This window comes from Oncorhynchus mykiss, chromosome 10 (genome assembly GCF_057628025.1).
Source record: "Oncorhynchus mykiss isolate SJ-2025 chromosome 10, ASM5762802v1, whole genome shotgun sequence".
In the NCBI taxonomy this organism is placed as follows: Eukaryota; Metazoa; Chordata; class Actinopteri; order Salmoniformes; family Salmonidae; genus Oncorhynchus; species Oncorhynchus mykiss.
In genome coordinates this window covers 38,504,014-38,530,807 of record NC_143031.1, presented here as the reverse complement: position 1 = coordinate 38,530,807, position 26,794 = coordinate 38,504,014, and the positions used below count along the sequence as shown (strand labels likewise).

At 41.2% G+C, this 26,794-nt stretch overlaps 2 protein-coding genes across 6 annotated transcripts in view; one reads left to right on the top strand and one right to left on the bottom strand.

Moving 5' to 3' along the window:
- The window catches only part of LOC110533841 (relaxin receptor 1), a 33,891-nt gene extending 32,908 nt beyond the window's left edge, over nt 1-983 (top strand). For both annotated transcript variants that reach the window (XM_090186554.1, XM_090186553.1), the window contains exon 18: nt 29-983. In XM_090186554.1, coding sequence (XP_090042680.1) covers nt 29-225 — 197 coding nt within the window. In that variant the 3' untranslated portion in view covers nt 226-983. The remainder of the gene's footprint in view (nt 1-28) is intronic.
- LOC110533840 (stAR-related lipid transfer protein 8) lies at nt 493-26,794 on the bottom strand. 4 transcript variants are annotated; one of them, XM_036990218.2, is made up of 7 exons: nt 26,491-26,794; nt 11,934-12,132; nt 8,336-8,492; nt 7,905-8,103; nt 6,791-7,001; nt 6,173-6,287; nt 493-5,814 (listed from the first exon to the last, which is right to left on the bottom strand). In XM_036990218.2, the coding sequence occupies exons 3-7, from the start codon at nt 8,477-8,479 to the stop codon at nt 5,587-5,589; spliced, it is 897 nt and encodes a 298-aa protein (XP_036846113.1). In that variant the 5' UTR covers nt 8,480-8,492; nt 11,934-12,132; nt 26,491-26,794; the 3' UTR covers nt 493-5,586. The 4 variants fall into 4 exon arrangements, with proteins under 4 accessions (XP_036846113.1, XP_090042681.1, XP_021474056.1 ...); XM_090186555.1 differs by having other exon boundaries at nt 6,190-6,287; XM_021618381.3 differs by having other exon boundaries at nt 11,959-12,132.

Here is a 26,794-nt window from a genome sequence, read left to right as displayed (position 1 = left end):
CTTCCTCCTCATCCTCCCTTTCCTCCAGGAACAATCGTTTTATGGGTGGTGATCTTCATCCTGCCCATCAATAGTGCCCTAAACCCCATCCTGTACACCATCACCACCAGCTCCTTCCAGGAGAGACTGAAACTCTTCCTGAAGGCCAAGTGCAAACAGACTGGGCTCAGGGAAACTTCCCAAAAAGTATCTGAAGTCTACCAGAACCCCAGCCCTCCTCCTTAACAAAAAGGAACCTCTCAGTCAGGGAGCTAGCCAACCCTCCTGGGTGTACAGGCTTTTATTCCAGTCCTTCTGGAACACACCTGATTCAGATCATCAAGATCTTGCAGATCATCTGATTAATAGGATCAGTGTGTTTGAGCAGGGCTTGAGCAAAGCCTGCATACCGAGTAGCTCTCCAGGAGGGTTGGCTATCCATGCTCTTGTGTCATTTGATAGGGAGAGTGATGTATTCATGTAATCATTCTTTACCAGCAAGAGAACAAATTCTCTGGGAACCAATTTATTGCCAAATGTTTTGTGAATACATAATGTACAGTTACAGTAAACACAGATGTGCAGAATCAACGTATTTTCCTGACCCAAATTACAGTATACCAAACATTAGGAACACCTGCCTAATATTGAGTTGCACACCCCCCCTCCCCTTTTTCCCTCAGAACAGGTCTCTGCAAGGTATCTACTACTATACCCCAATCAAAGGCGCTTTAATCTTTAATTTATCTTGCCCATTCACCCTCTGAATGGCACACATACACATTCCACATCTCAATTGTCTCAAGGCTTAAAAATCCTTCTTTAACCGTGGATTGGAAGTGTGGATTTAACAAGTGACATCAATAAGGGATCATAGCTTTCACCTGGATTCACCTGGTCAGTCTGTCATGGAAAGAGCCTCTGTTCTTAATGATTTGTACACTCATTGCACATGAATTGTAGAAATGTATAATAAAAAAACATCCACAAATATGGAATTGAAACGGTGTAAATTAGTGATATTTTTCAGGTTTTAGTGTGTGACATTTGGTAAATTTCACATTCTGATGCAGTGATACGGCTTGCTTCAAGCTCAACTGTGACAAGAAAATAAACAAGAATACAAATTATGGTGGTGAAAAAGGGGCTGGGGGATTTAGGGAGAGAATACACATTTCAACAAATCTATTGCTTTTGTAATTTGTTTACAGTCAGAGCCGTATAATACAAATAGGTAGTAAATGGAGAATAAAGAGTAATAGATGAGACGAATTAGATAACGACGTTGTGGACTAAGATGTTAAGTTATTTACTACTGCTTCAATGATAAGTACAACAGCTTGTTATGTGTTACAAAAAATTATTAAGTTAAAAATACACTGTAGTTCACAGAACTGTGTTTAGGGTTATTGTTACCACACAATTGTTTCAATTATTCAATGGGCGTAATTCCAGTTAAGAGCACTGGTTACTAGTGTATGTACTGTATGTAAAGCGTATGGCATAAGAAAACACTGAAAAAGGTTAAAGGCATTCAGTCATGGCATAACTCGAATTAAGATTAGATCAAACAAAACATCATCCCATGCCCAACAGACCATGGTTACATTCTCTACAGACACTTATAGTCACTTACATACTGGTAGTCTGGATGCAGTCTATCACAGTGCCATCCGTTTTGTCACTAAAGCACCTTATACCACCCACCACTGCGACTTGTATGCTCTAGTCGGCTGGCCCTCGCTACATATTCGTCGCCAGACCCACTGGCTCCAGGTCATCTACAAGTCCATGCTAGGTAAAGCTCCGCCTTATCTCAGCTCACTGGTCACGATGGCAACACCCATCCGTAGCACGCGCTCCAGCAGGTGTATCTCACTGATCATCCCTAAAGCCAACACCTCATTTGGCCGCCTTTCGTTCCAGTACTCTGCTGCCTGTGACTGGAACGAATTGCAAAAATCGCTGAAGTTGGAGACTTTTATCTCCCTCACCAACTTCAAACATCAGCTATCTGAGCAGCTAACCGATCGCTGCAGCTGTACATAGTCTATTGGTAAATAGCCCACCCATTTTCACCTACCTCATCCCCATACTGTTTTTATTTATTTATTTTTCTGCTCTTTTGCACACCAATATCTCTACCTGTACATGACCATCTGATCATTTATCACTCCAGTGTTAATCTGCAAAATTGTAATTATTCGCCTACCTCATGCCTTTTGCACACATTGTATATAGACTCCCCCCCCTTTGTTTTTCTACTGTGTTATTGACTTGTTAATTGTTTACTCCATGTGTAACTCTGTGTTGTCTGCTCATACTGCTATGCTTTATCTTGGCCAGGTCGCAGTTGCAAATGAGAACTTGTTCTCAACTAGCCTACCTGGTTAAATAAAGGTGAAATAAAATAAAAAATAAAATAGTCACATTCATACGACTCAAATAAGGACTCAATCATACAGACATAAATAAAACAGTGATTGCTGAGACACAATAGATAGGGAAGATACCGAGTCAGTTGTACAACTGAATGCCTTCCACATTTAACCCAAGCCCTCTGAATCAGAGCGGTGCAGGGGGCTGCCTTAGTCACCATCCACGGCACCCAGGGAACAGTGGGTTAACTGCCTTGCTCAGGGGTAGAACAACAGATGTTAACCTTGTCAGCTCGGGGATTCGATCCAGAAACCTTCCGGTTTAACCACTAACCACGCTCTAACCACTAGGCTACCTGCCACACTTACAGTAAATCAGCAAGCTACACTAACGTTTCCTAAAGCTCGGGCTGTCTGTCCACTGTGGAGCATGCTACAATCCTTTCCCCTCCTCATTGTGATAGCAAATTACCCATGAATAAATATTTAACTGACATCAAAGTTTGATTTATTCTATCGTTTGAGCTCCGCGCTTATATCTTATAGTTTGGGCCTTGGTGAAGAGATATTTGCCAATTTAAAAAATGTCTCTGTTCCTATTTTTAAACTTCTGAAGATCTGGGGAAGAGGACTGATCCCTAGAGCTCAGCAGCTAAATTAAAGAGAGAGGAGGTTAACCAGTTAGACTTATAAAGATAGGAGTAAAAGGAAGAGACATAACATGAAGTCCAGAGTAGAGCCCCCTCTTGAGATGTTTAACATACAGTGTGTGATGATAAACACTTGAGTAATACAAGCAGTTGATGAGAGTGTATAGCCAAAGCAAGGCCTGGGAGGGGGGTCTACTAAGCTAACATATGGAATTGTTTTAAGATGGTAATACCATGGATCATTTAGCTATTTGATTTTGAATTTTAGGACCCCTGTCAGTATAAAAATATATATAAAATAAAATATTGAATTTGGCCTTTACTACTATAGCCCATAGAAATACATTGAGTAACACACAAATAAATGGCAAAACAGAGAGACCAAAAAATACATCATAAGGAATGAGTTTTTGAAGTGTCTGTCCGATATCTAGGAGATATAAGAAAGCTCACTACCACCCACTAAGGTGTCTCAGTAAGCAACCCTTTTCTCTCTTACATCTAAGTATCATCAATACTGGGGTTAGCTATTCAAGTAGCAAGGTAAGGTGCCATTCTTATGTTTGAGATGCAGCAAATCACAGTAGTAAAATATATTAGCTCTGTGAATTTATCATGAAGAAATTGCATAGTATACAGAACAAACAGGAATGGTTGCTAAAGAGCTCTCCTGAATTATTCCATGGCATTTTAGCATCCTCGCCTTTAGTCTTGCTCCTTTCACAGCAGCATTAAAATGGGAACTGATATGTAAGTATCATAAGTAAAGCTATCAACACAATTGTCCTAATCTAGTCTTTCACAAGAATGGATTTTGTATATATAAACTATTTTATTTACTTCAGAGTACTTTTGAATATGTTATCGTGAGTTAATGCATAGACTTGTTTAGAATATTGCTACCAATTCCACAGTCGCTCCTAAATGGTACATCAGTACAATATGAGAGTCCACATCCTGACAGTCCTATGTTGATGACACTGTAGAGAGTTTGTCAGGTAGATGTAGCATAATGCTACAGATTGGCACTCTAAATTTGAGTAATTGTGAGCCGTAGGCAACACGTGTCTGAGGTGGGCTGTCTGGCCATCTCAGAGCTCAAATCTTTGTCTCTGTTCCTCTCGCTGTGAGCACAGGGAAGGAGCCCCGTATCCTAGCAACTTCCACTGCACAGAGATGGCCAAACACTTTGCAGTACCACTCAGGTGATCGTCCCCTGAAACATGACAACACAAGGGCAAATAAGACATTATGATCCAATTACGTACTTCAATAACAGCGGCGGTTCACCCACTCAGAAAGACATATCAATAGCATTCACATGTAGATTATCTTTCACACAACAAATCTACGTTGCATAATTCTTTTCATGGTAATTATGACTATGTTTAAATGGCAAGGTGCAAATTAATTGCATGAACTCAAGGTCAACGTAGGCATCAATGCGTAGGCATCAATTAGCCATTTAAATCATCACAAAAAAAAAAACCTGGTGTCCAATAGAAATTAATGCATAGCTGGTTTCCTACAGGAGGTCCGCTCTGCAGTAGTGCGTCAGCCTGGACCGGCCCAAATGGATTGTGATTTTATGGTTTAGGACTGGACCGTATACTGTAGCTTTAACAAGCTAGCTAACGTGCCTTCACTCTTCAAAGTGGACAGGATTCACTTCATTCCAACAGCAAAAGAAGCTATGCCAAATGGTAAATTCATTTTCCAGTCATACAAAGATTGAAGGCCATACTGTCATGACAATGTAGGGCAAAATTCAAACTCAATTTGGCAAACATGCTCCTGTGATTGAATGACCGCTAGGGAGCCCCCAACCCAAAACATATAGAATTTATAATGATAATTATTATGGAAAGGGGGATTCCTAGTCAGTTGTACAACTGAATGCCTTCAAATTAAATGTGTCTTCTGCAATTAACCCAATCTCTCTGAATCAGAGAGGTGCGGGGGGCTGATTATTATTATTGGTAGTTATTTTTTAATGGAACTCAGTCTCAACTTACTGTTAAGAGTTAGAAAAGAAGAATACAAGGTGCAAGGTGCAATTTTGAAATGTGGTAGTGAATTAGCAGTTTTCCACTCGTTATGTCAGTCACTGACAGTCACTCAGATAGCATATGTCAACTACATTTTTTTTTATTGCTAATGTAGTCTTGTCAGTTATCTAAACATCACCAAATTACCGGGCACGCAGGGCATGTGCCCAAGAGCCCTGACCTCCAGGGGGCCCCCATTGATTTTGTTAGTCACTCTCACTCGGATATGAAAAAATGTGTAGAATTGCAGGAAATTAGCGTAAAAACTGCAAATATTTCTCACCACCCAATGGCAAAATGTGTAGACTTGCAGGACATTACCTTTGAAACTGCAACATTTTCTCTCCCCCCATGGAAAAATGTGTAAAATTGCATGAAATTAGTTTTAAAACTGCAAAATGTTCTTTACACCCCATGGCAAAATGAGTAGAATTGCAGGAAATTAACTTTAACACTGAAATGTTTTGCCTGTGAGGTGGTCTTGTATGAGAACAGACAGCATTAGTATCAGCATGCAGCAGAGTCACTGAGTCATTCCTTCTTGTAGGTCAGCTCTGTGTTCTCTGGGCTTGGGGCACTGTGCCATCCTTTGCTCTTTGCTATGGCCTCCCTCAGTACAGCTTGGATGTTATCCTCCAGGTAGGCTCTGTAATCCACAGGATTGCCCTTCATGTTCAGGCCCAGGCCGTAGAGAGGGAGTGGCTGGGCGTCTGCTGCAACGTAGGAGTTCCGCGACTGCAACATCATCCCATGAGGGAACTGTCACACCAAATAAGAGGGCAATTGGGTTGTTTTTTAAATGAATTACAGAGATGTATGTAGCGGTTTTCATGAACGTATAGTGTAGCCTACTGAATTCCTCTGAAAGTACATCAAGTTCATATCCAATATCCCATTTATCCCATTTATGTACACTGTGAAAACATGATTATTTCAGTCATTCTAAAACAAATCTTTCTTAAAAATAAACCCGTCTTTAAATGGGTCAAAAATGTTTAACAATAGTCAATGCAGCTGGATGGTGTTTTGTTGGAGACTGATTGTCCTGAAGGATCATGCTATTCAGAATAGAGACAATTTACTTCAAGGACTGTAGATTCACTATTCTGTATAATACCTGGAATAATTTCTTACATTCCACAATCATGTGGCTGAGCCCTTGACTGGCAGCCATGTTCTCACTCAGGTCCTTGTGGTCTGGTTTTCCACCTGCCCCCTTTCGGTGGATTAATCTGGCAGAAAGATGGAACACTGTCAACACACATCACAATCATCCTCTAAGCTTTGAGTTCAATCACAGTACAATGTTGTCAATATGCAGCATTGTGATGAGGAAATAGTCAAGAGGAAAATGAATGGTCCAACACTGTCTGACCTCTGTAGTTTTGTTTGGGCTCCATTTTGACATGACACATCCATGAGGATGATAATAAGCAGAATGTTGGGGCATTTATTTAACCCAGAGGAAAACAACTGCTCGAACACTGTCAGTCCAAGGTAGTTTTGTTTGTACAAAATGTTGACTTGACTCATCAATCAGAATGGGTACAGTGGAGCCACTAAAGCACTCATGTTCCCTAATGGTGATGGATGTAGGAGTGCAAGAGAATACACCAGAGGGAGCTCTGGGCGTCATTTAAAAACAATGATCCAGCTACAAAGGCATTAAGTGCCATGCAGCACACACCAAAACAAATCAATACATGCCATGATACACACGGATACCAGCACATACCTAGGGGAGGTGCCCTCCTTCTTGGAGACGTTGAGGTGCAGGATGGAGGGGGCCAGGCACACGGCCAGGTTCCCAGCTGTCATCTGGTTCTCCTCAGCAGAAGCGATGTCACTGAGGAAGTAGAGCAGGGTCTGCAGGACCTCCCGGTTCTCGTCAGGCAGCAGGATGACTGCAGCCTGGGCTGCCTGAAGACGCATGTCCTTCGGGACACCTGGAAAATACACATGACCGATACCATCACCATCTTTGGAATCTCTTGATGTTCTGATGTGTAAGATGGTAATTTGACCAAGAACACAGACCAAAGCTGGTGTCTGAACGTCAATTGTTATGTTAATTTTATGATGCTATTTTAATATATGAGAATTAACCAATGATATCAGGCCACACCCGGTCATGATTACAGACACCTGTGTGTGTCTTTTGACACTATATAAATGAGTCACCCCGCAGTGTTTGTCATTATACCCTGATGAAGACAGCTTGTCTGTCAAAACGTTGGACATTACATTTTTGCATCTGAGATCCTAAAGTGTGCAGCTCTCCTTTATTTTTTTAAAGTTTTAAGATCTTAGCATGATAATGAAGAAACTGATGACATCTGAATGAACCTGGTGATTATAACAGTAGACATTCCATATAGATTACAACCAGACATCAAATCTAGACGACGATTTAATGCCATGTTTGTAAAACTTCTATAAATCCTAACTGCCGCTGTAAAATTCTAGCTGGGGGACATCATAGAGTACTGTATCATTATTATGCCTCTCAATAAGCTGATTGACTTCTCAGAGGAGACTATCTAGTCAATGATTTAAATCTGAGAATGATGTGCTGAGGGGTAATCTGAAGTAGGCACAGGAGTTCAGTGCTTTCCAGAGTGGGTGGGGAGCACTTAGAGCAGGGATGGGCAACTTTGGGGCTACAAAAAATTGGAACTCCTCATGAGGGGCCCCAGTGACTTTCAATGACTGACATAACAAGAGAAAAACTACTGATGCACAACTACCTTTCAAAATTGCACTATTCTAACTCTCAACAGTAAAGTTTTTTTTTATTTTTTTATTACAACTTTTTTTTTTTCTATTCTAACTTAGAGCCACTGACTCACACTGGTAGATCTGCAGGAAGGTATCAGTGAGCTTGGTGGTGAGGACAGGCTCAGGCAGGTCTCTGAAGTACTGTTTCAGCAGGTCAGCCACTTCGTAAACTGATTGGCCCTGGTAGCTCACATGATCTGGAGGATTTTCATTCAGCTTCCGCAGAGTCTGGATCCTAGACTTCACCCCAGACTTAGGGAAAATGTCAACCTTGACAGGAAAAGTAGAGAAAAACTGTTATTAATTTCACTGGTGTATTAGCATAATTCATAAACTTAAATGCATTATCATATATAATGTATCACCAAGTACATGAAATCTCACTACAATGGAAATAACATAATATATCTAGAGTGGAACACATACTAAAGTTATAAGGTTATACACACAATGTAGCATGAGGGAACATATGATCACTTTGAAGGGATGAGAGTGACTGTACCTTTTCCAGACATTGGCTGCGGAGGTAGCGCATGGCCTGCTGGATGCCCTGGGGTAGGGGTTGCCCACTCATTTGGACATTGATGATTGGCGGGACACCAAAAACTTGCTTGTCCCTGTAGTCAGGGACCTTACTTCTCTTCATAAACTAAATTGACCTGCCAAAACCGAGGAAAAGGGGGACTAGATTCAATCTTTTCATGTAGATATCAGCATATAGGTTGTTAGCTGAAATGCATGTAATAATTCATATCTGGAAATTCATAGCATACTAACAGCCTCTGTGCGATGTATTTTTTTGTGCATATTCCTATTTATTTTGGCAAAACACTCACTCATCACAAATTGTAATCAAGCAAATTGCCTCCTAAAGACATGAATGACATTGGGCAAAAAGGGTAGGCTATCGCTGATCATATGTTGATGATTGATGTACATCTGCTAGTTAGCTAGCTCAATAACTTTTTATTGATTGTGATTCATCTTCAGTGCTCCTAAATAATAACTTAATAATATAATATTCATAATATTTCAACTCATGATATATGGCTGGCTGGCTAGTAGCCTGTGTGGATATTTTAGTACAGTGCCTTGCGAAAGTATTCGGCCCCCTTGAACTTTGCGACCTTTTGCCACATTTCAGGCTTCAAACAAAGATATAAAACTGTATTTTTTTGTGAAGAATCAACAACAAGTGGGACACACTCATGAAGTGGAATGACATTTATTGGATATTTCAAACTTTTTTAACAAATCAAAAACTGAAAGATTGGGCGTGCAAAATTATTCAGCCCCCTTAAGATAATACTTTGTAGCGCCACCTTTTGCTGCGATTACAGCTGTAAGTCGCTTGGGGTATGTCTCTATCAGTTTTGCACATCGAGAGACTGAAATTTTTTCCCATTCCTCCTTGCAAAACAGCTCGAGCTCAGTGAGGTTGGATGGAGAGCATTTGTGAATAGCAGTTTTCAGTTCTTTCCACAGATTCTCAATTGGATTCAGGTCTGGACTTTGACTTGGCCATTCTAACACCTGGATATGTTTATTTTTGAACCATTCCATTGTAGATTTTGCTTTATGTTTTGGATCATTGTCTTGTTGGAAGACAAATCTCCGTCCCAGTCTCAGGTCTTTTGCAGACTCCATCAGGTTTTCTTCCAGAATGGTCCTGTATTTGGCGCCATCAATCTTCCCATCAATTTTAACCATCTTCCCTGTCCCTGCTGAAGAAAAGCAGGCCCAAACCATGATGCTGCCACCACCATGTTTGACAGTGGGGATGGTGTGTTCAGCTGTGTTGCTTTTACGCCAAACATAACGTTTTGCATTGTTGCCAAAAAGTTCAATTTTGGTTTCATCTGACCAGAGCACCTTCTTCCACATGTTTGGTGTGTCTCCCAGGTGGCTTGTGGCAAACTTTAAACGACACTTTTTATGGATATCTTTAAGAAATGGCTTTCTTCTTGCCACTCTTCCATAAAGGCCAGATTTGTGCAATATACGACTGATTGTTGTCCTATGGACAGAGTCTCCCACCTCAGCTGTAGATCTCTGCAGTTCATCCAGAGTGATCATGGGCCTCTTGGCTGCATCTCTGATCAGTCTTCTCCTTGTATGAGCTGAAAGTTTAGAGGGATGGCCAGGTCTTGGTAGATTTGCAGTGGTCTGATACTCCTTCCATTTCAATATTATCGCTTGCACAGTGCTCCTTGGGATGTTTAAAGCTTGGGAAATCTTTTTGTATCCAAATCCGGCTTTAAACTTCTTCACAACAGTATCTCGGATCTGCCTGGTGTGTTCCTTGTTCTTCATGATGCTCTCTGCGCTTTTTACGGACCTCTGAGACTATCACAGTGCGGGTGCATTTATACGGAGACTTGATAACACACAGGTGGATTGTATTTATCATCATTAGTCATTTAGGTCAACATTGGATAATTCAGAGATCCTCACTGAATTTCTGGAGAGAGTTTGCTGCACTGAAAGTAAAGGGGCTGAATATTTTTGCACGCCCAATTTTTCAGTTTTTGATTTGTTAAAAAAGTTTGAATGTCCCACTTGTTGTTGATTCTTCACAAAAAAATACAGTTTTATATCTTTATGTTTGAATCCTGAAATGTGGCAAAAGGTCGCAAAGTTCAAGGGGGCTGAATACTTTCGCAAGGCACTGTATATGGTGGTTAACTAAAGTCGACTACCTCTGTGGCTGCAGCTGACACACATGTGCATCTCCCAACAGATGAAAGGAGGGAGTTGGGTCATAGGTGCAGCTCCTCTTTATGTCTTTCTGCCTCTCTCTGTTGCACATATCAGCCAACCAGAACGAATATTGATGATGATGTAAATCAAGTGTTATCAAGTGTTAATCAAATGTTCTGCTGCAGCTGCGGCAGTACTGTTGATATTTAAAATAGGGAGCTTGCTACACACTCCCACGCATCTCAAGACATGTTTGGATACCTGCGCGCCCGGTATACCGGGAAACAGATGCAACAGATCATGCGGGAGCTCCAGGGCAAGACCAACAAGCACAATCAACGGACTGGGTCCGGGGCAGGGGGTGGCGAACTTGATGACGACTTGTGGGCAGTGGGATCAGAACAACAACGACAAAAACTGTATACAAAAAAACTATATCCCCTCCCAAAACTGCACTTGGCGAGTGGGAGGGCAAGGGGCAGGTGCTCAAGCACAGGTAGACTATCTGTGCACGTGCCTGACCACAGGTAACATTAGATATTTTCCCTGGACATCTGATGTCTTTTTTTTTTTAACTGTTTGGTCTAACGGTTTCCATTTTGTCTGATGAATATTCACATAATGCTTTTTCAGCTGAGGGATGAAGCTTAATTGGGTGACAGTGCAAGAGGGGAGATAAGTTAAAGTTGGAACCTTTTAGTATGGAGAATAAAACCTGCTAATTCACTGCTGATAACTGAGCGTGTCCTAAAATGGCCCTTGCAAAGAAAAGGGGGATACCTAGTTAGTAGTTCAACTGAATGGATTCAACTTAAATGTGTCTTCCACATTTGAATCAGATAGGTGTGGGTGGCTGCCTTAATCGACATCCACATCATCTGCGCCAACTGGGAAACAGTGGGTTAAATGCCTTGTTCAGGGGCAGAATGACAGATTTTTACCTTGTAAGATTTTTACCTTTTGGTTACTGGCCCAACGCTCCTACCCGCCAGGCGGCCTAGTTTCTTTATGTAGGAAAATGTGATTTATTTTGGAGAAGCATGAGTCATCCGAATAGAAAATAAGAGCCTGAACGAGAGACGATTGTGAAGTTGTTCAAATCAAACTTTTTAACAGCCATCTTTGTGAAAAGCAGATTTAACTGTTATAATACTATACATTAGCTGCAGACATGTAGATCAAAGGCCTTGCCATATGGAACAATGAATACAATTCATTTTAAAAAGCAACATCCTGACCACAAACAAAGCAATACTTGTTCTGAGTAATTGGAAACATGAATCTCTTGAAAGGAACCTTTCATTCCCTGGTTAAATGCATATCAAAGGTCAGTATAATAGAGTGGATAGAGTGCACTTCCCTACGTATTGGCCTTTATCTCAATTTCAGTCTCCACTCACCAGCTCCCAAGGGCCCTCCACTCACCAGCTCCAGCCATGTTTGTTGGGTTCGCAGTACTTCTCCATGATAGCAGTGAGCCGGAGCAGAGAGAACTTCTGCAGCAGGTTGAGCTGAGGGGCTGACTGGCGGTTCATCTCCTGGGAGGCTGAAGTCAGGCTTGGCCTGTGAGGGTTCTGGAAACTATACCACCGTAGCTTCCTAGAGAGAGGGGAAATGTAATGGAAATAAAGGTGATTGTTGAGCCAAGCATCAATCATCATGTCAGCAGAACAAGACCCTCGATATTTATTGGAAAGTAGCATCAAGCCTCATCATCATGCACTTTCACCACCCTGTGAAGTTCATTATAACTTGTTTCATCTGTAGCCTATTAAACTGTATGCTTTCCCAAGTCGTAGTGGGAGGACCACACAGCATATCATCGTGTGACTCCAAAAACACTTCAATTTTATTTTATTTATTTTATTTCACCAGGTAGGCTAGTTGAGAACATTTGCAACTGCGACCTGGCCAAGATAAAGCATAGCAATTCGACACATACAACAACACAGAGTTACACATGGAATAAACAAAACACACAGTCAATAATACAGTAGAACAAAAGAAAACAAAAAGTCTATATACAGTGAGTGCAAATGAGGTAAGTTAAGGAAATAAATAGGCCATGGTGGCGAAATAATTACAATATAGCAATTAAACACTGGAATGGTAGATCGGCAGAAGATGAATGTGCAGGTAGAGATACTGGGGTGCAAAGGAGCAAAATAAATAAATACCCGTATGGGGATGGGGTAGGTAGATAGATGGGCTGATTACAAATAGGCTAAGTACACGTGCAGTGATCTGTAAACTGCTCTGACAGCTGTTGCTTAAAGCTAGTGCGGGAGATGTGAGTCTCCAACTTCAGAGGTTTTGCAATTCGTTCCAGTCATGGGCAGCAGAGAACTGGAAGGAAAGACGACCAAAGGAGGAATTGGCTTTGGGGTTGACCAGTGAGATATACCTACTGGAGCGCGTGCTAAGAGTGGGTGCTGCTATGGTGACCAGTGAGCTGAGATAAGGCGGGGCTTTACCTAGCAGAGACTTGTAGATAACCTGTAGCCAGTGGGTTTGTCGACGAGTATGAAGTGAGGGCCAACCAACGAGAGCGTACAGGTCGCAATGGTGGGTGGTGTATGGGGCTTTGGTGACAAAACAGATGGCACTGTCATAGACTGCATCCAGTTTGTTGAGTAGAGTGTTGGAGGCTATTTTATAGATGACATCACCGAAGTCGAGGATCGGTAGGATGGTCAGTTTTACGAGGGTATGTTTGGCAGCATGAGTGAAGTATGCTTTGTTGCTATATAGGAAGCCAATTCTAGATTTAATTTTTGATTGGAGATGCTTAATGTGAGTCTGGAAGGAGAATTTACAGTCTAACCAGGTATTTGTAGTTGTCCACATATTCCAAGTCAGAGCCGTCCAGAGTAGTGATGCTGGACGGGCGAGCAGGTGCGGGCAGCGATCGATTGAAAAGCATGCATTTAGTTTTTCTTGCGTTTAAGAGCAGTTGGAGGCCACGGAAGGAGAGTTGTATGGCATTGAAGCTCTTCTGGAGGTTAGTTAACACAGTGTCCAAGGAGGGGCCAGAAGTATACAGAATGGTGTCGTCTGCGTAGAGGTAGATCAGAGAATCACCAGCAGCAAGAGCAACATCATTGATGTATACAGAAAAGAGTGTCGGCCCGAGAATTGAACCCTGTGGCACACCCATAGAGACTGTCAGAGGTCCAGACAACAGGCCCTCCGATTTGACACACTGAACTCTATCAGAAAAGTAGTTGGTAAACCAGGCGAGGCAATCATTTGAGAAACCAAGGCTGTCAAGTCTGCCAATAAGAATGTTGTGATTGACAGAGTCGAAAGCCTTGGCCAGGTCGATGAATAGAGCTGCACAGTAATGTCTCTTATCGATGGCGGTTATGATGTCATTTAGAACCTTGAGCGTGGCCTGAAACCAGATTGCATAGCGGAGAAGGTATGGTGGGATTCGAAATAGTCAGTAATCTGTTTGTTAACTTGGCTTTCAAAGACCTTAGAAAGACAGGGTAGGATATATATAGGTCTGTAGCAGTTTGGGTCTAGAGTGTCACCCCCTTTGAAGAGGGGGATGACCACGGCAGCATTCCAATCTTTGGGAATCTCAGACGATACGAAAGAGAGGTTGAACAGGCTAGTAATAAGGGTTGCAACCAGGGCAAGCTAGCAGTTAGTCGGCCGGGTTAGCAAGCAAGCAGTTAGCATGGGCTAGCAGTTACGAGACCAGTGCAAGCTAGCAGTTAGCAGACCGGGTTAGCAAGCAAGCAGTTAGCAAGGGCTAGCAGTTAGCAGACCAGGCAGGCAAGCTAGCAGTGAGCAGACCAGGGCCCGGCAGTTTAGCAGTTAGCAGACCGGGTTAGCAAGCAAGCAGATAGCAGGGGCTAGAAAGTTAGCCTTGGGGGGGACGTCGCGATGGGGGTAAGTCTGTTTTTAACTCTTCGTGCGGTGACGTCGATAGACCAGACGTGGAATTAGTAGGGTTCCAAGTAGCTCTAGGTAGCTAGCAGGCCAATATTGTAGCCCTGGAGTATGCTTCGGTGGTAGCACAGGAGCCCTGGCCGGGCTAGCTTCAAGTTAAATTGGTGCTTGCTCTGGGATGGAAACACTAGCCAGGAGTAGTCATCCGGAATTGCGGTTAGCTAGTTGTGAAGATCCAGATGAAAATGTTCAGTTTGTGGTAGGAATCCGGGGATAAAAATAACAGGTCCGTTAAACTCTGGTTAGAGTCACGTTGTTCGAACTGGCAAGAGCTTTCCAAGCTGAAGGTTAGCTGATGACCGCTGGCAATGGTTTGCTGACTGATATCTGGTAGTTAGCTGGCTAGCTTCAGTTGAGGGATTCCAGATCCGAAGTAAATATAAATACTTTAGGGAAAAAAAGCAGGTCCACTCCACATTGGGTGAGGCGGGTTGCAGGAGAGTATTTAGATGAGGTTTAGCAAAATATTTTGAAGGATATGCAACAAAAAAGATGTAAAACGATATATACAAGGGACACAACATGACAAAGACGTCTGACTGCTACGTCATCTTGGATTTTTATTTGAGGGTTATTCTATCAATATTTGCGCATTAAAGCATTTCCACCGCCAAATCTCGAATAATGTGTAATATTTCCAGTATTTTTGAAGGACCACATACATACCTGCCTTCCCTTAGTAATTGTGTTCCAGATCAGTTTGCATCTCATGCATATATTTCTATTTTTAAGGGGTTATTTTAGGTCCCATACAATGGGACTTGACAGTGAATGAAAACACATATGCAAATCCCCCACCCCCCAAAATTGGAATTCAAGGGGGCTCAAACATCTTTGATGGATCAAAATGCATGACTTATCTTTGGAACAGAACAGAATTCAGTGCAAGACTATGCAGACATGAAGGCCTTGTAGCCAGGCTGTTCCATTTTTACATCACTTCACACAGAGTGAATTTCACACCATGTAAATTGCTGCACTACAGATTTAAATGAGTCTGTGTGAGGCATTTCACGAAGAGGCTTATTTAGAAAACGATGATATGTCAAATGATGTCAAAAAATTTAACGAGTCAGAAAGTCTACCATTAACTTAATTTTGCTTGATTCATGACTTTTTGCTGAAGACAGACAACAGTTAAACTGTTCTCGTACAGCTCAAAGTTGCAATAGTTGGAACTTGAAAACAGTAAAAAAGTTTATTATTTTTTCATCGTTATTGTATCGTATCATATCGAAGGGCCCCTCTTCACCTTCATTATTTATGCTGGTGTCGAAGACAAGCTATGACATTCACTATATTTTTCTAATAATTATCTTAAACATGTCACTGCTTAATGGTAATCAATGTAACAACATAATTTTATTTTCATAAGAAATGTGCTATCTTGAGAATGATTTTATTAGTCATACATGCCATGTTCTCAAGTCAATATTTTTTAGAATGCCCATTTTTTTAAAGTATATTTGTATTCTAGGAACACAGAATCATAGCTACTCCTCTGAGGAGAACCTGATAGCATGTAGTGACTCTCAGAGCTTAAGCGATTGTGGGATTCAATTGGCAATTCAGTCATGTATTTCTACTGCTCTTACACACATTCACACACACACACACACAGAGTGAAAAAGAGAGAGAAATCATATCAACTCAAATTATAGTTTGCCCACACACCAGAATGCTGTTCAACAGAGTTAATTTATTCATAGATTTGTGCAACTGATGATCAAGTTAATGACTGGTCTAAGATAACATATTAAATTGTTTTAAGCTGGTCATACCAAGGTGTAACGAATCTCTTCGTCGTCTGAGGAGGGGTAGGAAGAATCGGACCAATATACAGGGTGGTAAGTGTCCATGTTAATTTATTAGACTGAACACAAGAAACAAAATAACAAAGTGAAAGGAAGAAACAAAACAGTTCTGTCAGGTGAATATACAAAACAGAAAACAACTACCCACAAATCCTAGTGGGAACACAGGCTACCTAAGTATGGTTCTCAATCAGAGACAACGATTGACAGCTGCCTCTGATTGGGAACCATACCAGGCCAAAAGCAGAAATACAAAACATAGAACAAAACCATTGAGAATGCCCACCCCAACTCACACCCTGACCAAACTAAAACAGAGACATAAAAAAGGAACTAAGGTCAGGATGTGACACAAGGATTTTTTTAGCAATTTGATTTAGAATTTTGAGACCCGTTAACATATCAAAAAAATATATTAAAAAAATGTGGATTTTATTTATTTATTTGGCATTACTGCTATTAGCCATTATAAATGCATTGAATAACAGATTCACGACATGGAACATCAGATAGTCCCCAAAAAATATCAAAACAAAGTTTGTTCTGAAGTGTCTGTCCTATATCTGAGAGATACAAGAATACTGTACTGTAGTCCTAGAGTGCTTGTGAGAGTCTCATCTTTCAATATTGGTCATAACATTTTGTAGGCCAAACCGTTCAGACGCTACAGATGTTTGTGAGAAGACCGATTTTTGGGATGTCTCATGGTCTGACAAACACCGCTCTAGCTCTGCCACCTTCCACCGCAGATGCAGAAGGGCGACATCAACGGATATGGAAATTTGAGACTCAGCTCATGCAACAAAAAAACATATCTCTAGCTTAAACAGATGGATTTTGATTGGGATCATGGTATTATGCGAATTAGATTTCCTCAGAGGAGCAGAAATTGTACGGTAAGGGTAATTTAAAGAAATGCAAAATCATTACCACCAATGCATACTCTGAAAAAAAATTGTTGAGGCAAACTTTGCTGCAAACTAAATAGTGTGCCACAAAATGTTGCAAGAAGTTTGCCACTAGTGGTGAATCTGCGGAAAACCTTTGGCCACAATATTATGTATTGCCACTAGTAACTAGTTCGGCTGAGTTTTTCTTTTCTCTCTACATTCTATTTGAATCTGTGGCAAACCTGTGGCAAACAGTTTACCAGAAACCGTTTCTGGCGGACACATGAGCAGTAACCATTGACAAGCAGTCTGGGGGAAAATATAAATCTGTTGGAAAATGGAAACCAAGCTATCTAGCTAGCTACCTTCTGGAGTTGTCTGGTGAGTGTCTAACTTGTTCAACTTCTTAATAAACTTTGAAATTGTGTTAGCTAATTGATTACTAGTTAGCAATGTCATGTTTTATGGCATAGTGACACACATTTTATTGATAACTTTACCAGTTTAAATCTGTCAACCACTGACTGACATGTGCTTAGCTAGCTAGCTAGTGATTAGCTAGCTACCAAACATTAGCTATCAGATTTTACACAAGCAAAAAAACAAAAATAAGTATATACACTACCGTTCAAAAGTTTGGTGTCACTTAGAAACGTCCTTGTTTTTGAAAGAAAAGCACATTTTTGGTCCATTAAAATAACATGAAATTGATCAGAAATACAGTGCAGACATTGATAATATTGTTAATGACTTTTGTAGCTGGAAACAGCAGATTTTTTTATTGATTATCTACAGTACATAGGTGTACAGAGGCCCATTATCAGCAACCATCACTCCTGTGTTCCAATGGCCCGTTGTGTTAGTTAATCCAAGTTTATCATTTTAAAAGGCTAATTGATCATTAGAAAACCCTTTTGCAATTATGTTAGCACAGCTGAAAACTGTTGCTCTGATTAAAGAAGCAATCAAACTGGCCTTCCTTAGACTAGTTGAGTATCTGGAGCATCAGCAATTGTGAGTTCGATTACAGGCTCAAAATGGCTAGAAACAAAGAACTTCTTGTGAAACTTGTCAGTCTATTCTTGTTCTGAGAAGTGAAGGCTATTCCATGTGAGAAATTGCCAAGAAATGGAAGATCTGGTACAACGCTGTGTACTACTCCCTTCACAGAACAGCGCACAATGTCTCTAACCAGAATAGAAAGAGGAGTGGGAGATTCCGGTGCACAACTGAGCAAGAGGACAAGTACATTAGTGTCTAGTTTGAGAAACAGGCGCCTCACAAGTCCTCAACTGGCAGCTTCATTAAATAGTACCTGCAAAACACCAGTCTCAACGTCAACAGTGACGAGGCGACTCCGGGATGCTGGCCTTCTAGGCAGAGTTTCTCTGTCCAGTGTCTGTGTTCTTTTGCCCATCTTAATCTTTTATTTTTATTGGCCAGTCTGAGATATGGCTTTTTCTTTGCAACAAAACATTTTCTGGAATGCAATTCAAAGCAATAAATGCATAGAACAAAAAAAATAATGTTTTCAGTTCATTTTGCATGATGAAATATTTACCCTTGTCAGAGTCGTGTGTATAGGTGGCAGGGAAGTCAGGCACAGGAGAATCAAACTTAGTAGAATGGAGTTGTTTAATGACATTAAACAAAACATAACTCCAAAACTAATGAATAATATAAAACAAAGTGGTTACGCGGACCCATCGCGCACCAATACAAACAACACGAAATCTAAACAACAAACAATCTCTGACAAAGACATGAGGGGAAACAGAGGGTTAAATACATAACAGGTAATGAGTGGGATTGAAACCAGGTGTGTAGGAAAACATACTACTGGAAAATGAAAAATGGATCAATGATGGCTAGAAGACCGGTGACGTCGACCGCCGAGCACCGCCCGAACAAGGAGAGGCATCGACTTCTGTAGAAGTCGTGACAACCCTTTTAATATTTTTTTGTATGGGGTTGTGAGTTTTATATAGATTATTGAAATATATGATCATGTATTTTAAAATCTAAGTCTCATTCTTTTATAAATAACGCCAAATATGGCCATATATTACTTTTCGTATGGGTAACCAGTGAGCCTTTCACACAAAGACCTCTAGCATCAGTTTACTATACTATAGTCTACAGTAAGCTGTCTAAATTCGCCCTCTCTTTTCCTCTCGGAGGGACTCCACCGCTTTGCGACATTCCTTAACTCCCTTACTCCCCAAGCTGACTGAATATCATAACTAGAGGCCTGTGTCCCCAAGCACCATTACTGTTCCACTGTGCTCTCCACCAGGGAAAGTCTGAAACTCCAGCAGTAACAGGAAAATTGTGAAATACATCTTCACAAAATCAACTTTCAGAAGAAATAGAGCTGTATCTGAACAACTGCCAAATTACCAGTCTACTCAGTTATTCAGGACATCAACATTTATATCAAGGGAGAAATGAACTAAATCTGCGTGGCCCATATCAGCATTGAGATGATTAGAGTAGTTGTAAGGAACCTGTAGTCAATTAATGAGTTTCAAGCTGAAAGCCGTGTAGAGTGAGCTGTGTGGGTCCCCGGGGAAGCCATGCTTCCTTCTCATGCAGATCTCCTTTCCCTTACTGCCATATAGCAAACTGGCTCCAGGAAAAGGTCTGGGGTACTGTAAATGCAGACTCATTGGGATCACTCATTGGAAACAGATTAAACCAGTACAAACCCCCCACTGAAACTAAAATAGCTACATGACATACACTTCCACCATTGAGACTTGGTTAGCCTCATGTCCTCATAATGGGTTCGTGGGTTTCTATCACATATTTAAGCCAAACTAGCAGAATCGTCTCTGCTGTGGAGTCATGATTCATTTCCAAAGGGAAGGTCAAAACCTAAGACACCCAAAAACAAAACAATTACTACAGTGACTGACATTTACAGGAATCTCCCATTGGCATGTCAGAAAGCTCCCTCACCAAAATAGTACACTATTCCATATCCCGCCTCTCATCTCTAAACATCCATTGTCCCTTCCCTGTGATCAGTTCGAGAAGTAGCTGGAAGGATGTTGAAACTTCAAACAGATTTGCCTCGAGGCAAGTGCAGCATCCTGACCAGAGCTACCATCTGTTTTTCCTGCCCTACGGGTTCAATTGAGCCGCCTGCCAATTGGAGTCTAGTCCTTCCCTCATGCTGAGTCTTAAAGCCGCCCTCTGATCCTTGACACCATCAGACACCAGAACAGCTGAGACTTGGGGAGTCTTAACACATCTTCATTCAGAGCTCCTGACGTGTACTTCACTGCCGCTATCTACAGTGCACAAGCTTTAGAGCCATACAATAATTAAGTATATAATATGGATGCCATATTGTAATTCTACAAGTGATGATTGAAGTAATTAAATTGGCATCAGATCTTTACAAAAGAAATACAGGTCGCTGCATTCGTATAAATCATATTACAGTATGAGACACTTCAACCACAGTCTTTTCGTTCATCAGCAAATTTACGTCAATCATGGCGTTACTGGCTCAAATTCTTTTAGTTGCCAGCATATGGAGCTTTCGCTTATGTTAGCCTAACTGTGTTTCATAATCAAAGTAATCTAAAAATACCCAATATATCAGGTCATTGAGCATTTTTATGAGGCTTGTTGCTATGCATGATTAGATTTTATGACTGTCTGAATGTAAATGTGGCTGTCTCTTCAGGGGTCCAAAGGGAACAGAAGGGAGGACTGCCATTCTGGACGTGAGAGGTGAGCAGGAGGCCTGCCTGCCTGTCTTTCACAAGTTGACTGGAAGGTTAGACAGGGGAGATGTGGGTCTCTATGAGAGAGCAGAGTGTGGTCTTATTTTTTCTAAAGTGAAGTGAAAGTTAACCACGGAGCAAGATGCTGTTTCCCCATCTGGGTGTGAGGTGAGAAAATGGTCAGAACGGTCGGTGGCCGTTCTGCTTTGGGTTGGGGGAGAGAGTACTGATCAGGAAATGTGTCTGTCTCTGGTAGTGGAGGTGTTGCTTCTATGTTTGACACTACGGAGAAACAGAGCCATGGTGGAACGGGGTGGGGTAGGATGGATGGGAGGCTAATGGCCTACAGGAAATCCCCAGCACTGGGAGGGAGTGTTGACACAAAGGGAGACGTTTAAACCACAGTGTCCTGAGAGGATCTACATATTTTATGATAGTGTGTTCTCTGTGCTGCTGAGAGCATCAATTACTATATAACCCATCATTTATGTGCTATCTTATGATCATGTTCTTCTCTGACTGTTGTACTTCTCAGGGAATTTCTGAGGACCATGAAACCAGAAAATAAAATAGACAACATTGTGCATGGCCCAGGGGCACACCTTTGGTTTTAGAAGTGTGGGGGTCCTCCCATTTTGGGGGGCATCAAAAGCTCATTTTCTGCATTTCTACACAATCTAATATGGCCCATGGCCTTTCTAGCGGTATCTATTTAGAGCAACAAATAATAATCAGTAAGAGATCAGTATTAAAAAAATGTAAGCGATTGATAAGACTGAACTAGATCTAGGATAATTCAATTATCAATATTGTGTTGCACATTTAACCAATAGCCTAACAAATGGACAACTCTTACAAGTAAAGTACAAAGACAACTTTTGATTATCTTTAAGATCCACCACCCGCCAACCCCTCTTTTACGCTACTGCTACTCTCTGTTCATCATATATGCATAGACACTTTAGCCATATCTACATGTACAGTGGGGAGAACAAGTATTTGATACACTGCTGATTTTGCACATTTTCCTACTTACAAAGCATGTAGAGGTCTGTAATTTTTTTATCATAGGTACACTTCAACTGTGAGAGACGGAATCTAAAACAAAAATCCAGAAAATCACATTGTATGATTTTTAAGTAATTGATTTGCATTTTATTGCATGACATAACTATTTGATAGATCAGAAAAGCAGAACTTAATATTTGGCACAGAAACCTTTGTTTTCAATTACAGAGATCATATGTTTCCTGTAGTTCTTGACCAGGTTTGCACACACTGCAGCAGGGATTTTGGCCCACTCCACCATACAAACTTTCTCCAGATCCTTCAGGTTTCTGGGCTGTCGCTGGGCAATACGGAATTTCAGCTCCCTCCAAAGATTTTCTATTGGGTTCAGGTCTGGAGACTGGCTAGGCCACTCCAGGACCTTGAGATGCTTCTTACGGAGCCACTCCTTAGTTGCCCTGGCTGTGTGTTTCGGGTCGTTGTCATGCTGGAAGACCCAGCCACGACCCATCTTCAATGCTCTTACTGAGGGAAGGAGGTTGTTGGCCAAGATCTTACGATACATGGCCCCATCCATCCTCCCCTCAATACGGTGCAGTCGTCCTGTCCCTTTTGCCGAAAAGCATCCCCAAAGAATGATGTTTCCACCTCCATGCTTCACGGTTGGGATGGTGTTCTTGGGGTTGTACTCATCCTTCTTCCTCCAAACACGGCGAGTGGAGTTTAGACCAAAAAGCTCAATTTTTGTCTCATCAGACCACATGACCTTCTCCCATTCCTCATATCAAATACATATGTCATGCAATAAAATGCAAATGAATTACTTAAAAATCATACAAAAATACATGTGATTTTCTGGATTTTTGTTTTAGATTCCGTCTCTCACAGTTGAAGTGTACCTATGATAAAAATTACAGACCTCTACATGCTTTGTAAGTAGGAAAACCTGCAAAATCGGCAGTGTATCAAATACTTGTTCTCCCCACTGTACATACTACCTCAATCAGCCTGACTAACCGGTGTCTGTATGTAGCCTCACTACTTTCATAGCCTCACATAGCCTGTCTTTTTACTGTTGTTTTATTTCTTTACTTACCTATTGTTCACCTAATACCTTTTTTGCGCTATTGGTTAGAGCCTGTAAGTATGCATTTCACTGTAAGGTCTACAGCTGTTGTATTCGGCGCACGTGACAAATAAACTTTGATTTGATTTGATTTTGACATCCTCTTGTCAAATTTCAGCCAGACCACCCAGCCAGGCCCGAGCCACTAGCAGGCCCACCAGTGTATCCAATAACGCAGCTCTCTCCCCGACAACTTTCTTCCCATCTTTTTTTTTTATGTCTAAAGGAAGCGTTTTGGAAAACAAAAGTTTAATAAAAACACACATACACCTCCACATAAGCACACAGAAACAGTACATCCTCCATATCGTTCCTATCACAGGCCTAATAGTCCTGTAGAGCTCGTTTTACTTGCACACAATATATCTGGGTCACCCCGTCCTGCCCCTAGGGGTCCACGGCCCTGCAGCGCCCCAACCCAACACACCCCACTCAGATAGGGGATCATTATTGGTTTCAAGTGTGTTAGGCCAAGGTCAGAGTGACAACCAACACAACGGCAGACCCCCAGGGCCAGGTCTTTGCAGCCCAGCAGCTAAGGATTGCCTAAATAAATCCCCTGCTGTGGGCATGTTTTCAAGACTCCTTTTGCTGAACAGTATTCCACATAAGGCATCCAGACCTTATGAAAGTTGCACAGTATACCCTTAATCTTGTAATAAATCAAATCTAGTGATAGATCACTTGACATTTCTTCCATCCATTGTGGGAGGATAACCTACCTTCCAATTAAAGGCAATGCATTTCTTAGCTGCTGCAAATGCTAGGTTACACAGTTTCTTCTGATAACAGTCTCCAGTATTAACATTTCCAAGCAAACAAAAACAGGGAGAAGGGAGAATAGGACATGCTGAGATAAAATAACACACTCTTTGCCATAATTCAGCCAGCCTTCACAAGACCATAACACATGCAAATGTGTCCCCCTTTGTGTTTTCAGCAGAATAAGACAATTTTTGAGTGCATGATATTCAGTTTCACTTAAACTGCAGTAATGTATGTCTGAGATTATATGCACATGACTGAGCATTCTAATTTACAGTATCTTTATCCGTTGATCATCATCATCACCTATAGCATCTCCCAGGTCTTCCTCACATTTTTGTTTGACATGTTTTGTATCATTGAAGCCTCTATTAACTCTTGATACAGTTTGAAAATCAACTTTAGAGGTTTGTCAGACTGCCTTAAAACAGTTTCAATCTTTGAAGCTTCTTGCTTGTCCAGTGTTTGCTGCACAGAGACAATGAAGTGTTGTATCTGAAAAAGTTCACCTCTGCGCCGTCACAGACTGGCTTCCCTGGCTGCCTGACCTTGATGAGACCCCTGTCACCACCTGATCCTACTCAGATGATGTATGACAAAGAATTACCTTGGTGTACATTTATGCACTATATTATCCAAGAATAGAAATTATTCAATAATTCAAATTACCATTATTCCCAGATCCCAGACTATACCCATCAACTCAAGATGGAACTTTGTATCCATTCACTGATTGTTATAATATAATTTTAAAAATCACCTGAGCTCCATAGACTGGTCTTCCCTGGCTGTCTGATCCTACAACTGTCACCATCTGATCCTGCTAAGACATGATCAGCATAGTGTTGTGTACTTACTGTGCACCATGACAGTGAAGCCTATCGAGCTGTTTATACTGTGTCGGTGTGAAAAGTAAGGAATTAGCTAAGGAAACTGAGAGCTCAATAGCGTTACATTGCTATACTGACTAATAAAAACTCACATTGTGATGAAAAACGTCAGAATATTGGTCTTCAGTTGTATGGACGCTGGTTTCATCGTTTTATTCAAGTCTAGTGGGATTGAGGGAAAATTAATAGCTAAAGTTATTGAGCTAGCTAGCTAACGTTAGTCAACTTGTGGCTGGCTCTAGCTAATGGTACATCATCAAATGTACTTATGTTGAAACAAAGGCTACATAACATTTCCATACACACAACAGCTGTTAGATACTGCTACCTGACAGACAGCTAGATGCTAGCTAGAGCTGACCTGGCTGTGGTAGCTACTAGCTAGCTGCTAGTAGTTTATTAACTTCAGTCAAGATTGGATGAAACATTAGCAAACTTAACATGTCAGTAACACTACCAGCTCAGTACTGGGAATATTTTTTTTCTTCTGTCTAACAGCAGTTACCTTGCCAGCTAGATCAGTCAACTAAAGAGTAGCCAGTTTCTGCACTGCTTGCTTTTACACCTCAGAGAAAAAAACGCAACACAGAGCAGCTGCCTCTGTTCATCTCTCCCGTGCTGGTCCTATACGCAAAGCTTGCCTTCGCTCTATGGTGTCAATTTCAGAATGTGGGGGGTGGGAGGGAGGGGGGTCATGTCCTGCCTGTCCCCAGTAAAAGTTGCGCCCATGGTATGGCCTAAAAAGCCTTGCAGTTCCACATTTTTGTTTTTTTAACCTTAATTGAATAGTTAAGTCAGTTCAGAACAAATTGTTGTGTTACAATGAGAGCCTACCCCAGCCAAACCCAGACAACGCTTGGCCAATTGTGCGCCGCCGGTTGTAATACAGCCCAGGATTGAACCAGTAACTCTAGCACTGAGATGCAGTGCCTTAGACCACTGCACCACTCGGGAGCCCAACATATGTGTGTGCGTTTTTTATGCTTGTGACATTTTTTCATACAACTTATAACAATGCCTTCTCTTTAAAAAACAAATCCAACTTTCCATTTCGGGCAACTTTAATAATTCACTGAATTAATGCAAATGTTTTAATCAGTGCTTTACCATAGACACAAGAATAACACTGTGGTCCCAAGATAGAGAGGGGATATTCTCGCAAGTAACCACAAATCCCTGCGTTCCCATTTCTCCTTCAAAACGGAATAATTAGTTTTGTTCACAGGAGATTTAAGGCTGCCATTGTTTCAAATCAAATGTTTCAATAGAAGGCCAAGAAACGACAATGTCAGCCATTGATCACCAAGTGTTCAAAGCCCACACGACCAAGAAGTCTTACTGTACATTTCTATTTGATTAAAATTCCAGCAGAATTGAGCGTGTGTGGTGACATCAGGAACAACGCAGAGTTCAAAGGTCTCATTCTCTCTATGCGGTGGATGGCTTTAACATTAGTGTTAAGCCTATGGCATTATAATATACCACAAACATAAGGTAAAGAGCTGTTTCATTTTGCACTACAATTGGCTTTTAAAATAAGTACAATCTATTTAGAAATTAATGAAAGTACTGACGAAGGTAAACAATTTCTTTAGAAGACAGAACATGTGATGTTTCCAAAGCACATCATAAGCTTTTGTAAGAAGAAATGTATCAATCATATGGTCTAAATTGTCCCTCTCTTTTCTCTCAGTGGGACTCCATAATATACTTGTGTAAATAAACTAAAAATACTATCAGTTATTCAGAGAGGAGTCTCATACGCACCATTTTTTCCAAGCAGTTGTTGAAACTTAATCCGACCACTCATTAACAAATTAAAAGAGCATTGAAGCACAAAACACTCAACAGTAGCCTTGTAGTGGTCAAAAGTGTACAGATTCCAGAAGTGATTGAGAGTTGCACAAATCCAAGAAAAATATATTTCAAGCAGGCAAAATAAAATCAATTAAGGAAACAGAAGCCATGAACTCCAAAGTTATGGCCACCATTCTGTATGCGAACGACCGTACCAGCCTAAAATAACCTGGCCTTCCTGACACCTTTCATGCTGAAAACCATCTGGTTCCTC

What these genes read in the sequence shown, in the direction of transcription:
- LOC110533840 (XM_036990218.2), bottom strand. Translation starts at nt 8,479, where the DNA reads ATGAAGAGAAGTAAGGTCCCTGACTACAGGGACAAGCAAGTTTTTGGT. An exon ending in GCAGCCAATGTCTGGAAAAG is followed by an intron (nt 8,104 to 8,335) that starts GTACAGTCACTC and finishes TTTCCTGTCAAG; the next exon opens with GTTGACATTTTCCCTAAGTC. An exon ending in CTTCCTGCAGATCTACCAGT is followed by an intron (nt 7,002 to 7,904) that starts GTGAGTCAGTGG and finishes TGTATTTTCCAG; the next exon opens with GTGTCCCGAAGGACATGCGT.